This window comes from Dipodomys ordii, unplaced genomic scaffold (assembly GCF_000151885.1).
Source record: "Dipodomys ordii isolate 6190 unplaced genomic scaffold, Dord_2.0 Scaffold60, whole genome shotgun sequence".
NCBI classification, from domain to species: Eukaryota; Metazoa; Chordata; class Mammalia; order Rodentia; family Heteromyidae; genus Dipodomys; species Dipodomys ordii.
This window is the reverse complement of record NW_012267276.1, coordinates 736,627-750,520: the sequence shown is the minus strand read 5'-3', so window position 1 is coordinate 750,520 and position 13,894 is coordinate 736,627. Positions and strand designations below refer to the sequence as shown.

The 13,894-nt window shown below is 49.0% G+C and overlaps 1 protein-coding gene across 6 annotated transcripts in view; it reads left to right on the top strand.

Annotated features, from left to right (window-relative positions):
* Rftn1 (raftlin, lipid raft linker 1) overlaps nucleotides 1–12,493 on the top strand; it is a 220,469-nt gene extending 207,976 nt beyond the window's left edge. For all 6 annotated transcript variants that reach the window (XM_013022176.1, XM_013022172.1, XM_013022171.1 and 3 more), the window contains exons 8-10: nucleotides 199–302; nucleotides 2,832–2,913; nucleotides 11,213–12,493. In XM_013022176.1, the coding sequence (XP_012877630.1) occupies nucleotides 199–302; nucleotides 2,832–2,913; nucleotides 11,213–11,557 (531 nt within the window). In that variant the 3' untranslated portion in view covers nucleotides 11,558–12,493. The remainder of the gene's footprint in view (nucleotides 1–198; nucleotides 303–2,831; nucleotides 2,914–11,212) is intronic.
* The last annotated feature ends 1,401 nt before the right edge of the window (nucleotides 12,494–13,894 follow it).

The following is a 13,894-nucleotide window of genomic DNA, read 5'->3' as shown; positions in this document are numbered from 1 at the left end:
GCTCTACTTTCTTACAGATTGGACTGGGGCTCTAGGGAGAAATCCCAGGTGGACACTTGGGCTCCATGTATGCACACCCACTGTGCCTGGGCTAGTGGGTAGAAAGGTCCTCTTGGGGGTGGGAGAGATGAGATGGGGGAGGGCTGAGCCTAAGTGAGGCTGCAACAGTGCTCACCATGGGTGGCCTTTCTTCCACAGGGTGCTGAGGTGCAGACAGACTATGTACCGCTGCTGAACTCACTAGCAGCCTATGGCTGGCAGCTTACCTGTGTGCTACCCACTCCCGTTGTCAAGACTACCAGGTAAGGAGGACCAGACTATAGTTACTGGGACTATGAAGCACTTAGGCCAGGAGGGCCAGGGTCAGGTGACTTCTCTCTCTCACCATGAGTTTCCTCGTGGAGGACCTGTGCCCAGTGAATCAGGGCTGCCCAGTGGAACTGAGATTAGCCATTAGCCATCTGAGCCAAGGAGGCCCAGAGCTCTCAGAGACTAAGGAAGTTCAGCACCTACTCTGTCCCTCCTGCTAGACTAGGTGCACACTTAGGGCATAGGAAAGAAGGAAGAAGAGGAGAGGAGGGGAAGAGTCTATGGATTTTTTTTTTAGTTTCTTTGAGTCACAGGCTGCTTGGGAACTCATAATCTTCCTTCCTTAGTCTCTCAAGTGCTGGGACTAGAAGGATGTGCTACCATGCCTAACTGGATTTTTTTCTTCTGTACTAGAGTTGAACTTGGGGTCTTGTACTTGTTAGGTATGTGCAGCATACCTAGCCCTGTTCTTTTTTGCATTTGTGTGTGGTCTGGGCCTGGGCACTGTCCCTTCAGTTTTTCGTTCAAGGCTGGCACTCTACTGCTTGAGCCACTTCTGGTCTTTTGGTAGTTAATTGGAGATAAGTCTCACATACTTTTCTGCCCAGGTTGGCTTTGAACTGTGATCTTCAGATCTCAGCCTCCTAAATAAGATGATAGGCATGAACCATCTGTGCCCAGTTTGCTTTAGTTATTTTTTTTAAGAATTTAGATCATGGTTTTTTATAAATAAGTATAAACTGAAAAATTGCTATTATTTCTAATTTTTGAATAAATTCCATTTAATAAAATTTCTAGGACCCCAGATAGCTTTAGCTATTTTTGAGATGGGGTTCAAGTTTATGTCCACGTCAGCATGGCCTTCAGTCCTCCAATTGACATTCCTCTGGAAATTTTACATCAAGTCCATTTTATAGTCAAGGGAAGTATGGCCAGGAATATTAAAGGACTTGCCTGAGATCATGTTCCCACAAAGACCACAGGAAAACCTGGAGTCTCAGTGCGTATTTATGGCATTCCTTATAAGTTCACATCCATGGCAATTTGTCCACCTTCATTTCTTGCTTCATCCCTTAAGCCTAGTCATAGCCATCCTAGAAGGCCCTCAGTATTTGGGGCTTGCTATCTGAATCAGTGCTCCTAACTTCCATATAGTGTCCTAAGCATAAATGGGAAAGTGAAGTTCAGACACCATCACATGACTGAGGCTCCATAGCCCACATGTGCCAGAATCTGGGCCTAGATCCACTGTGTACATCAGGCACTTCTGCATCCGGATGGCTCTCTGTGACTTACAGGGATGCTCTGTGCCTCACAGCTGTTCTCCCAAGTTCCTGCTGCATACTCACTGCTCTAGGGCCTGGAGTGGTTGAGGGAGGATGGAGAAACTGGGTCCCACCCATGGTTCCTCTGGGTCTGCAGCCCCTCCTGACACTAGGCCGTGATGCAGTCTCTGGCTACCTTTGGGTCCCTTAGTCACTGGGAGCTGCTATAAAGTTTCTCAGCCAAGACTTTCACAACCACAGGGCAGGGCAGAGGGGACAGAAAAAAGCATGAATTCTAGGCTGTGTCATCCTGGACGATCCTGAGCCTTCTCTGAGTCCATTTCCAGAGGACATTAATCATGACTGTAGTGCGTTTGACAGTGAAGCACAGCTGGTTCTGAGCTTTCTAAGCCCAGGATAGACGGGACTTTGTCTTAGACATTCACACTTGCTAAATTATCCTCCCGGATCCTCCCTTCTCCTGCTCCTGAGACTGGGCGGAGCTGTGTTGGGTCTTTGCTCTGTTGGCTGCAGCCTGCTCCTGAGCTAAGCTTTTGCCTTCTGTCTGTAAAAGTGGAGTCAGCTGTCTTGGAACACAGAGGTAAGGCTGAAATTAGCTCTCATGTGACATCACCAACTCGACTCCTTGCACAATATAGGCGCAGAACAAATGCTAGTCCTTCCTCTCCTTTCTCTGCAACTCTTGGCTGAATGCAGCAAGAAACCGATTTTAAAAGGTGATCAGAAGACCTTCCCTTTACCCTGTCTGTTTCTGAAGGCTTTCCTGTATCATAGTAGGTAAACCACCTTTCACCTCCATCAGGGTCAGAGCTGATTATCAGAGCCTCCCTGGCTTTCCTGGCATCCACCTGCCTGTGGCAGCCAGGCTGTGACTGAGACCCCATCCTGAAACAGTTGAAGGCCTGAGCTCATCACCCAGGTCTTTATCCACCTGCCCCTGACCAGTATGACCAAAGATGGAGTTGGAAGAGGACTGCCCCTTGGAGACTCACTGAAGCAGCTTTTGTGTCTTCATGAAGCCAAGATGTCAGCTGTTAGAGGAAGAGGAGCCTCCAGCTAGGAAGCTGGCTTTCAGGGATGCCCAAGAATTTTGGGGGGGCAGGGAGCAGAGTGGGAGGTGATCTTTCTTAGCATTTGGCGGCAGTTTTTCCTGTGCAGGAATGAGCCTCAGCTTTGCACCTGGGGCTGCCTGCCACCAGCTGTCAGGGGACTCACCATCAGCTCTGTGTGTTGCAGGGAAGGCAGCGTATCCACGAAGCAGATCGTCTTTCTCCAGAGACCGTGTCTACCTCAGAAAATCAAGAAGAAGGAATCCAAGGTAAGAGACCTTGATGGCCTTCCTAGCTTTTCCACAGCAGGGCTTAGCTTCTTTGGGGGGAGGGGGGTCCTGCAGCATTTGGGTGGGGAGCTATGCCAATTGCCAAGGATGTCAGAGCCCCTTGGCAAAGTGGGTCACACTGGAGGCTGCTGAAATTGGACAGTGGAGAGCTGGAGATTTGTTCTGTAGGTCTCCTTCTGGCCAGCCTGGGAAGACAAGACAGAAGCTTTTCTGGCCACCCACCTAATACCAGGCAGTCCTACAAGGCCAGAGCAGGACACAAGCCAGCTGTAGTCTAACAAGGGGTGGCAATGGTTGGAGCTCATGGCCAGCATCCTCATCATCTGCATCTCACAACAAGCTGGCTGGAGCTCTGGCTTATGTATTAGATTCCTTGAGACAACTGAAGTTTGTTGGTCTTGGCAGAGACCCTGCCTGAGTCCATTCTAATCAGGTCTCAACTGAAGGTCTTTGAGTGACAGAAGGTCAAGTCGTTGGGCTGGGCTGTACTCAGGGGTCCCCAGAGCCCTTTTCCCACTCCCTGGACTTCACGTGAACTATGTTGGGCATTGTTGTACAGAAAGATCAGGGCCTTCCTCAGAATCTTCCCATGTTGCCTGAAACTGGGCTATATTTTCCCCTTGTGTTATGTGATTCTGATCCTTGATAGTGCCATGCTTGGTATTTTTCCTGTGTGTTTTCGTTTGAATCTTACATATCCCCAAAGGCTCAGATGTTGCAGACTTTGTCCCTAGCTGGTTGCACCATTGGGAGGTGGTGGAATATTTAACAGCTGGTGCCCTGTGGGAGGAAGCTAGGCCATTAGGAGTCTGCTCTTAGAGGGGATATTGGGACTCTGCTCGCTCTTTCTCTCTGCTTCCTGGCCACCAAGAAGTGAGCAGCTTCTTCACCACTCACTCCCTGCCATGAAGTGCTATCTCACCACAGGCCCAAAGGCAATGTAGTCAGCCAACTAAAGACTGAGTCCTCTGAAGAATGAGCCAGACTACATCTTTCCTCCTTTTAAGTTGACATTCTCAGGTATATTGTCACAACAGCAGAATACTAAGACATAATACTAAGACTAAACTGGTATGTTACCAGTTTCTCAGAGAGAGACCCAGTAAGTTGGGGGACCTACCAAAGCCTCAATTAGGTGGTACCTGGTTCTACATTTGTCTGCTCCAGCCAGGGCTCCACTCAGGCAGAGCCCCTGATCTGCTCAGCTCTGCATACTTGGCTCCCTCCTGTCATTCCCCACCCCCAGTTTCTCATAGTCTTTGGATGCAGAAAGAACATCAGGCAGAAGCATCCAGTCAGTGAACAGATTGGAGTAGCCTCTCACTAGCCAACAAATCCAGAGGGTTCCCTCTCATGGAAGGAGTGCCAAGGTAATGGCAATGTGAAGCCAGATGGGCTGGAGTGCGGAGGAAGGTCTCTCTCCAGCCTCTGAGACCATAATGTGACAGGTGACAGCAGCAACGGACCAGAAGGCAGCCACCAATACACCATTAACCACCAGGAGCAGTCAGCTACCAGCTGGAAGATGGATGGCCACAGACCTCTATCAGAGTGTGCCGAGCTGCAGGCTGACTGGACAGCACCATCCCCAAAACTCAAGAGCAGCACATAAGTTCTCCTGCCAGGAGCTGGAAAGAATCACACTTTGGCTTTAAGAGGGAAGTGGCACTGCCTTGTCCTGCTGGGCACCTGCTCCTGTGTGCCTTAGTTTTTATAGGGAAGTCCCTGTCCTAAGCCAGCAGCAAGATGATACGGATGGATTTTAAACCTGTTGTCAGGTAGAATTGATTCCCTCTTCCTCCCCCATCCCTTACCCCCCACTCTACCTCTCCCTATCCTCCTCCCTCTCTTCTCTGCCCTCTCTCCTCTCTGCCCTCTCTTTCTTCTCTCTTCCCTTTTCTCCTTTCTCCTCTCTCCTTCCTCTCCTCTCAATGCCCCTCTCATTTCTCCCTCCTCTCTCTCTCCTCCCTCTGTACTAGTCCTAGGGCTTGGACTCAGCCTGGTTCTGTCCCTGAGCTTTTTTTTTTTTTTACTTGATTGACATTTTGCCACTTTAGCCACAGTTCTACTTCTGGAATTTTGGTAGTTAACTGGAGATAAGAGTGTTTTGGATTCATCTGCCTGGGCTAGCTTTGGACCTTGAACCTCAGATCTTAGCCTGCCCAGTAGCTGGGATTATAGGATTGAGCTACCTAGTGCTTGGCATACCTTTCCCTTTTAATGAACCCTTTGATTTCCTGTGTCAATCACAGCCTGGAGGTGGCTGGTGTGGAGCCTTTGTTCTCTGATTCACTTCATTGGTAGAGTCATCAAGACCAGGGACTTAGCAGCAGAACTTCTTGGAAGAATCCCCTGTACTTAGTGCCTCCGTCTCTTCGACCCTGTCATTCATACCCCTCCACCCTGCCTGTGTGTCCCCAAGGTTGATGACAGTGACTCTGTCCAGTACCACTTGTGGCTCCCTCAGATCTGTGTGAGTTGCACCTTTTTTTCTTGGCTTTCTCTCACCACATTCTCCCGATTTTTTTAATTTTTTTTTTTCCACATTACTCAGGGTTCAGCCCCAGCCCATTTCTCCTTACTCCTACCTCTTCTTGGGGATGCTTCAGCCCAGAGTTTCACTCTCCCATCTCTATATGGGGGACCGTTTCGTCTGCATTTTCAGCTCTCACTTTTCCTGAGACTCCTGCACCCTCTCTCCATCTAGAAGCATGCCCCTCTAGTACTCAGTCTGCTTCTGCTATGTAGAGGAGCGGTGCCCACCCCTGAGTCCTCCTTTACTTGCCTTTACCTTTCCCCTATGTGCCTGTTTGCCTGGAAGACCTGTCTTGGGCTCTAGAAACTCTGAAATCCCCCCCCTTCTTCTGTCACCCCTAGTAATAGTATCTTCTAGCATCAGCTCTCTGCCTCCAGTGTTTTCTGTTAAGAGCCACAGTGATTTTTAAAGAAAGTCAATTAAATCATGTCATCCCATTGCTGAAAGCAGTTATGCAGCTTCATTTTATTCTGAAAGGTAGAGACCTGTACTGTATCCACAAGGCCCCTTATCTCATCTGCTAGCCTTGCATTCTGCATTCAGCCTTGTCAGCCTCCACACTCTGGGTCCCTCTTAGCCATGGGACCACATATTTGGCTGTTCCTTCTGCCTAGAACACTCTCTTTCTATTCTGTCTCCACTCAAGCTTCCTTTTCTAGGACCGTGGTCTCTTCTTTGAGAACTAGCCAGGCTCCTCCTTAACACTAAGAACCACAATACCCCCTTGAGAAGGTCTACTATGGGCTCCTCATTCTTTGTGATCCTGGGCTCGTTCTCTTCTCTCCAGTCATTCCCTCCTTGAGGACAAAGGCTTTTCTTCCTCTGCTTACTGTTCATCCAGGACCTGTATTTTAGTTGACATGCAGCAGATAATCTGTTGAATCAATGACTACTCATTCAATCAGACTTTGGAAACCAGAACACACATATCTCACGTTGAAATTTAAGAAAGAAATTGGCAAGATTGGAAAACCAAGGATTTAGAATATTCAGTCTTCTCTCAGTCAGTGAAGTGGATGAAATTCTCTAAATCAAGACTTTTCAGCATTTGAAAGAAACCTCTGTATATGTGAGCATGATTTTCGAAGCCAACATTAAATGCCTTTAAAAGAAATAGGTGATTTCTACCACACCAGAGGAGTCTTTCTCCCAGCAGAAGCTCTTAGAGTGAACCAATTATAGACAGTTTCAAAAAGGGCCAATTAAATCCATCAGCCCTGGCTGGCACAGAATTCTGGGTGTACACTGCTCTAAAGGGAGACTTTTCCCTTTTTCCAGTTGAGTTGGGTGGACGGTCAGTTAGTGATATAGCAAGGTGTTTGCCACCCCTCATGGCTCATAAAGGCTCTGACTGGGTGCAGCTGGTTTTCCCTCTGGCTTGTTGGTTGAGCCAGACTCCTGGCTGAGGAAAGTGCTCTCCAGGCCTGGTTACAGGCCTTGAGAGCCACCATCTGAAAGCCACATCCTGGTTTCTATGTTTTCTGAGCATTTCCTTTTGGAGTCTCGGGATCTGGAACTCTTCTTGGTGTGTATTTCATATCGTGCCCCTGCTTAAAGGAGAACCAGGCCTGCATGGTGAAGGGCCACCAAGAAGAAAGGAAAGGGGAGGAAGTCTGCGGCATGGTAGAGCTGGGTCTGTAGAAGGGCTGGGGAAGTGGTTCCTGACCTCCCCCACACACACACTGCCCCCATATTTCTGCAAGCAGCCTAGTTGTGCCCAGTCCTGTTTTGCTTTTTTGTGCCAGTACTGGGCCTTGAATTCAGGACATAGCCCTAAGCTTTTTTTTTTTTCTTTTTTTCTTTTTGGGGTCCAGTCGTGGGGCCTGAACTCTGGGCCTGGGCGTTGTCCCTCAGCTCTTCAGCTCAAGGCTAGCGCTCTACCACTGGAGCCACTTCCGGCTTTTTTCTTATGTGGTGTTGAGGAATCGAACCCAGGGCCTTATGCATGCAAGACAAGCGCTCTGCCACTGAGCCACCTTCCCAGCCCGCCCTAAGCTTTTTATATGCAAAGCTAGTATGCTACCACTTGAGAGACAGCTCCATTTCTGGCTTTATTGGAGATAAGAGGCTCATAGACTTTCTTGCATGAGCTGGCTATGAACCTTGATCCTCAGGTCTCAGGCTTCTGAGTAGCTAGGATTACAGGTGTGAGCCATCAGTGCCTGGCTTTTCTTACACCCATGCCGGGTGTTTTTCTTAGATCAGTGGTTTTCAAAATGTGGCTGGAGGCCCAACAGTAGCAGCAGATGGGGAGTTTGTTAAAATGAGAAGTCCGCTTCTCCCCCTACCCCAGTGGGCTGAACAGGGCCCTCTGAGATGGGATGTGCAGCTGAGTTTTAAAGAGTCTGGTTGATCCTGGTGGTGAAGGCCAGGGTCTTAATTGTACAGTTTGGGGCCTCTCCCAGGCTTACCTGTAGGCCTTCAGTCAAATTTTATCCTAATTGAATTTTTATAAATAGGCCTGTCAAGGAGCTCTCAGTGCAGATGTTTGTTTTTAATAAGCAGAACTAAAGTAACTTTCCTGGCAGTAAAACTGGATTTCCATTAGCTACTTCTCGGCCTAAGGAGCAAACATCTTGTCTTCTTACAGCCTAAAGGCTGAGGTGCACTTAGGCTAGGGGCTGAACATTGCAAAGGCATGGTGTCTCCTCTGCCAGCGACTTTTTTTTCAAGACCCAAGAAGTTGGCAAACTAGAGCTGGAGAAGTCAGTTGGAACCCCAGCTGTTTCCCAGCAGGTGATTGGGCAAGTTGTTTAAACTCTCTGAATCTCTATGTGGTTGTTTCGAACAGCCCTAAAAGTGCTTCCTGAAGGATTTACTTGGGGAATTGTGGGAAAGTGAGCCTAGTCTGCTTTCCCAACTCAGAACATGCAAGCTTCTAGATCCTGCAGCCCCAGATTCGGGCCACTGCTCCTTACCCAATTCCCAGCACCTTAATCTTGCCAAGAAAGGAGGCCAAGAGAAAGGCAGAACCGAGGCTCCTGCATTCTGCCCTCCCCACCACAGCTTTTCCTGGGGCTGCAGCCTACCAGGCACCAGGAAGCACACTATCACCCACAAACCCATCACAGGACACAGAAAATCAGGTAGCCCTTGTGGGGTTTTCTGGGATGACACAGAAGGGCAGAAAGTAGCTGAAACAGTTTCCCATCTTGCAATCCCAAATCCTTCTGTACCTTGTCATGCCAGAGGAAGTGGCTAGTGGCCAGCTTGTGGGCTCTAGGTGGACTTTATCTTCTACAAAAAAGGATGAGGCCAGGCTTCCACAGGAGACTGTGGAAGTTCTATTATTCAATTGAGTAAAGCATCCCTGAGAGCGCAGCTGAAGACCCCTCTCAGGGCTGGAAGGTCTGGCACATGGTAGAACTATCCAGGTAGGATGCTGACACCTGCAGATCGCGTTACTCACACCAGCCACAGTGTGACTGGGGTCCAGGGCAGAGACAGCGGTGTTAGAGATAAGGAGATTTGGAGATGAGTAACTTGCCCCATGGACTAACCTAGGTCAGAATTAGGATCTGAACTTGGAGCTCAGAAGCCATACTGTGGGCTTTCATATGTTATTTGCAGGTCAGCCTTTTAGACTAATCTCAGACTTCTCTGCCTTGCAAAATGGGAAGAGGTGCTCACCGTTTCAGGGACACCCATTAGAAATGCAAGGCTGAATCAAGATATAAAGGGAACTGTATGTCAGTTATGAAATCCAGCAGTACTGGGCCTGGAACGCCACGCCATGCCCTAGAGCTGTAGGTGTTGGAGGCTGCAGCTGTCCCCTGGACTCTGAAATCAGTGTCAGCTAATGGGTTGTGTGGCCTGGAGATGCCTAGAGGAACAGCTGCAAGTTGATTGGGCTCTGAGCACCACTTACCTGCTAGTAACCTCCCTGTAGGGTGGGAGTTGCAGCAGCCACCTCCAGAGGATAGTCAGTCCAAAAAACTGAGTGGCTGAACATCAGTGGCTCACACCTATAATCTTACCTACTCAGGAGGCTGAAATCTGAGGATCACGGTTTGAAGCTAGCCCGGGCAGGAACGTCGATGAGACTCTTCATTTCCAATTAACTGCCAACAAGCCAGAAGTGGAGCTGTGGCTCCAAGCACCCACCCTTGAGCACAAAAGCTCAGGGACAATGTGCAGGCACTGAGTGCAAGCCCAAGACTGGTGCCAAAAAAAGGTGACATTAAAATACCACCAACCTAGCATTGTAAGTGAACCCGAATAGGGTAGTGAAGGACTCCAAAAATGCCAAGCCCTAACCTCAGCATGTATTTCCCCTTTTCCTGTACCTTCATGGCTTATTTAGATTTATCAGTCTTATCTAAAAATGTGAATATTAGGAATCCCTAAGACGTGTTAATCTCAGATCCCTAAGCCTATTTAGGTCCATGTTTGGAGAAAATAGCTTTCTATCACGGAAAAAGTGGGCTGGCTTAAAAATAATTTAGCACATTTTTTTGGGTTTTCCCAGGAAAGAGCTCAGAGCTATTTACAGTGGTGAGCTTCCTACTGACTACTGACAGTGCACCTGCTTTCCCAGGACTTTTGCGGCCCTTCACAGCAACATGAGAATGAGGGCTGCTTTACTTTTTATTTCCCAACCCCTTTTGAGACAGGGTCTTGCTATGTGGTCCAGGCTGGCATTAAAAATCACGATCCCCTGCTTCTGACTCCCAAGTGCCAGAATTACAGGTGTGTCCCACCATATTTGGTTCCTTTCCATCACAGAACGTCTGAGATTTAATAAGTGTGTATTTGGGGGTAACCACTGTGGTGCAGTGTGAAGCCGAAGGAAGTGACCGTGGTGGGAACTTAAAACTGAAGGCCCTGGGTGTACTGCCGGTCACTGAGAAAACAGGCTGAGCGGCCAGGGGTGGAGTTGGGCCTCTCCTAGGCAGTTTTGCTGGAGGACTTTGATAAGACTCAGGTTCTTGCTAGGCTGTATTAGTAGCACTGTGACCTTGGGTGAGGGAGCTCTGTTGGCTTCCTGTCACATGGAGAAATGCTTAGCTGCAGACAGGTTCCCTGGGAAGCAATGTCTGGGATAGATTAGGTGGTATTAGCTTCTAGGGAGTGCCCTTAGGATGGAAGGGTTAGGAGAAATGAGCCTGTGCTATCGTTGTGACCCCCAGGTGCCACTAAATGCTGGGATGGCTTTTCAGAGCCTAGACAAAAGATGTGATGTGCCACTATGGAACAGGTGGCGGCGGGAGCGGGGCTGGCAGCGGGCAGCAGATGGGGGGAGGCAGGAGGACTTCAGTCCTGCAAGGGAATCTGCGCAGGGGAACACAGAAGTGTCTGTGCCACATTGTGCTCTGCCTGGCTCAGGTGAGCTGGGGAGAGAATACCAGCCTGATCTTGGTAATCCTTGGCCCTCAGGGAACAAGATTTGCTACAATTCTGGCCCTGGGAGTCAGAGAGGGGTGGAGGGTTCAGGGTGGGGGTGCAGCCTCATAACCCCTTGTCTCACCCATCAAATGAAAGCATTTTGGGATCACTTTCCCAAGGGGCCCATTGGGAATAAAAAACCAAACAAAAAAAAACACCTTCCACCTGTATATACCTCCACAGGTCATGGAAAGCACGGCGTGGGCCTGTTGGGCTGGGTGTGGAGGGCTGGGATTGTAGTTTGGTGTTGCTGAGGAAGTCCTGGGACTGGAGGTTGCTGGCAGGAGCCATGGCTTTAGGTGCGGCTCTAGGTTCATGGAGGTCACGTTTACTCATCTCCATCCTCCCCACTTCTAGTTTCAGTGGCGATTCTCCCGGGATGAGATGCACAGCAGGCAGATGAGGAAATCCAAAGGGAAATTCAGAGACAAACGCCACACAGAAGAAAAAGAGAAGAATCTCGAAGACCAGTTTTCCAAAGGTGGCGACATGGGAAACTGTGTGTCCGGTAGGCAGCGGAAGGGCGGAGCCTGCGAGCTGATGACGGGCCCTGTGCCGGAGGCCAGGGGAGAAGGGCAAGGTGGGGGCACCGTGCAGAACGGTCCTGCGGGTCACAGCAGGGCCCCAGCAGCCCCCCAGTGCTCTGATCCCGCAGAGGAGGCTGAAGTTACTGCAGAGCTCGCTCCAGTGGAGGGAAACTGAGTCCTGGGCACTCTGCACCAATGCTTCTTAAGCTGGCAGAACCCCAGGCCTCTGCCCAGCTGGTTTGCCCTGGTGTTCTGTGTTACCCTTTGGCTTGACCTCTCCCTGTGAGCTCATCTGGGCCTTCTGAGGGCCGGTCCCTGATAGTTTTGGTTTTTGCACATCCATTGACCTAGTGTTAGAATGAGAGGTCAGCTTATTTCTTCTAGACCTCAGGGCTGGAGGCCCAGCCCAGCTCCCCAACTCCTCCCAAAGGAGGCCTGGACCATCCAGTGCCTGTATCACCCCTAAAGCCTTCAGGGCAACTTGGGTCAAATCCATGGACATTTCTGGCTGTTCTTCACTCCCCTAGCCTGCCAGGCAGTATCCACCGCCTCTCACTCAGTGCAGCTACTTGGAGACTCTGAACAAGCCTTGGAGCCCCACGGCTGCCCTGCTCCACCTAAACGCTGCACTCCCAAATGCTTTGGCAAAGATGACATAGGAAAGGGTGGCAGGCAGCCTCCTGCTTCTCTCAAAGCAGTCCTATAGATATTGGTAACCTGGAAAGGGAGCGGTAATTCTGTGTGCACCTGCTCTTGCAGAATGTTCAAGAAAAAGTATTGTGTTAGTATTAATGCCAAAAAAAAAACTTTTTTAAAGATTTTGTATTCAGCACATCTTATGAACGAACACACGTTCCTGTCATTTCAGGGCATTCAGACTGGCTGGGTGCCCTTGTTCTGTGCTATTTTAATCAGTGTATCATTGGCCAAATTGTTACCATGTATGCTGTGTCTATGTTTATGTTGTCCAGAAAGTATTGTTTAAGGCTTTAAGTAGATGCATCTGGCAAACCTTGGAGAGAGAGAGAATGCCATTGTTTTGGCGGAAACAACAGCCTGTCTCTTCTCTTTCTTGTTTAGTTACTTAAAGCAATAAATCATCTGAGTTTAATGCCTTGTGAGTAGTATTTCCTATGTCACAACAGAAGTGTTGGCCTAGTGGCTAAGTTGTGTTAAGTCTAGCACTCCTGGCTGGCTGTGTGATTCAAACAGGCTCCCACAGAGAGCGGCAAAGCCAGGTAAGAGGGGCACACGGTGAAGACTAAATATCTTTCAGTATGATCCAAGAGTCCCATCCATTTCTAACAAGCTTTTAAGTAAAGTAGCCAACAAGGCTAATCTTTTTCATTTGAGAGTTTATTTAAAAATTCATTCCTAATATATAGTAGGCAGAGCAGAAAACTTAGTCACACCCCCCAGTCCATCTCTCTTAACAAATCCTCACCCAACCTTCAGAGCTGAAAAGGGTACAAGACCCAGTTCAAAGATACACATTTTTTTTTGGGGGGGGGGTCCGGTTGTGGAGCCTGTCCCTCAGCTCTTCAGCTCAAGGCTAGCGCTTGAACCACAGTGCCACTTCCGGCTTTTTTCTTTTTGCTTATGTGGTGCTGAGGAATCAAACCCAGGGCCTCAAGCATGCAAGGCAAGCGCTCTACCACTAAGCCACCTTCCCAGCCCAAGATAGACATTTTTAACATGACCTTTTACACAGTTATACTTGGTCATTAATAGGTCCACACTGCTTTGATTTTTATGGTTCTGGGGATCAAACCCAGGGCGTCATGCATGCTAGCAAGCTCTCTACTTCTGAGCCACACATTCTGATATAGAAGTTTAGGGAGTGCTACACTGAAAGAATATGCCAGAAATAAGAGTTGGGAACAAAAGCAACTGAAAACGAACAAGTTTTGTCCTCCCTTGCCTCCTTCTACTCCTGTCAAGGTGGCAGCAACCATCTATGGTGAAGGGTCTCACCCACATGGCAGCACCTTGGAACCGCAGGAGTGAAGGGGCAGAATTACAAAACAGTGCTGCCTAGCTATGCATCCGGTCCCAGTGCTATGAATGCATGGTGACACCTGGATAGGGAATGGCTAGTCTGGGAATGGCCCAGGAGATAAGGTGTTTTGTTTTTAAAGCTCCCTGAAGACTCTTAAGGTGCAGCTGAGGTGAGAAGCACTGACCACAGGATCTCCATGAATGTGACCACGTTTCGTTCTTCGTGAAATGAAATGCTTTTTCTGAATGGTCAACAAAGGCCCTAAAGGCCCATCTGCGTTGCAAACTTAGGGAAGGAGGGGGATCCTGAATCCTGTTTTCCAGTGCTTGTTCACAGGCTTTTTGTTTTTTGGTCAGTTGTAGGGCTTGAACTCTGGGTCTGTATACTGTCCCTCAGCTCTTCAGCTCAAGGCTAGCACTCTACACCACTTGAGCCACAGCGCCACTTCTGGTTTTCTGGTGGTTTATTGGAGATAAGAGTCTCACAGACTTCCCTGCCTGGGCTGACTCTGAA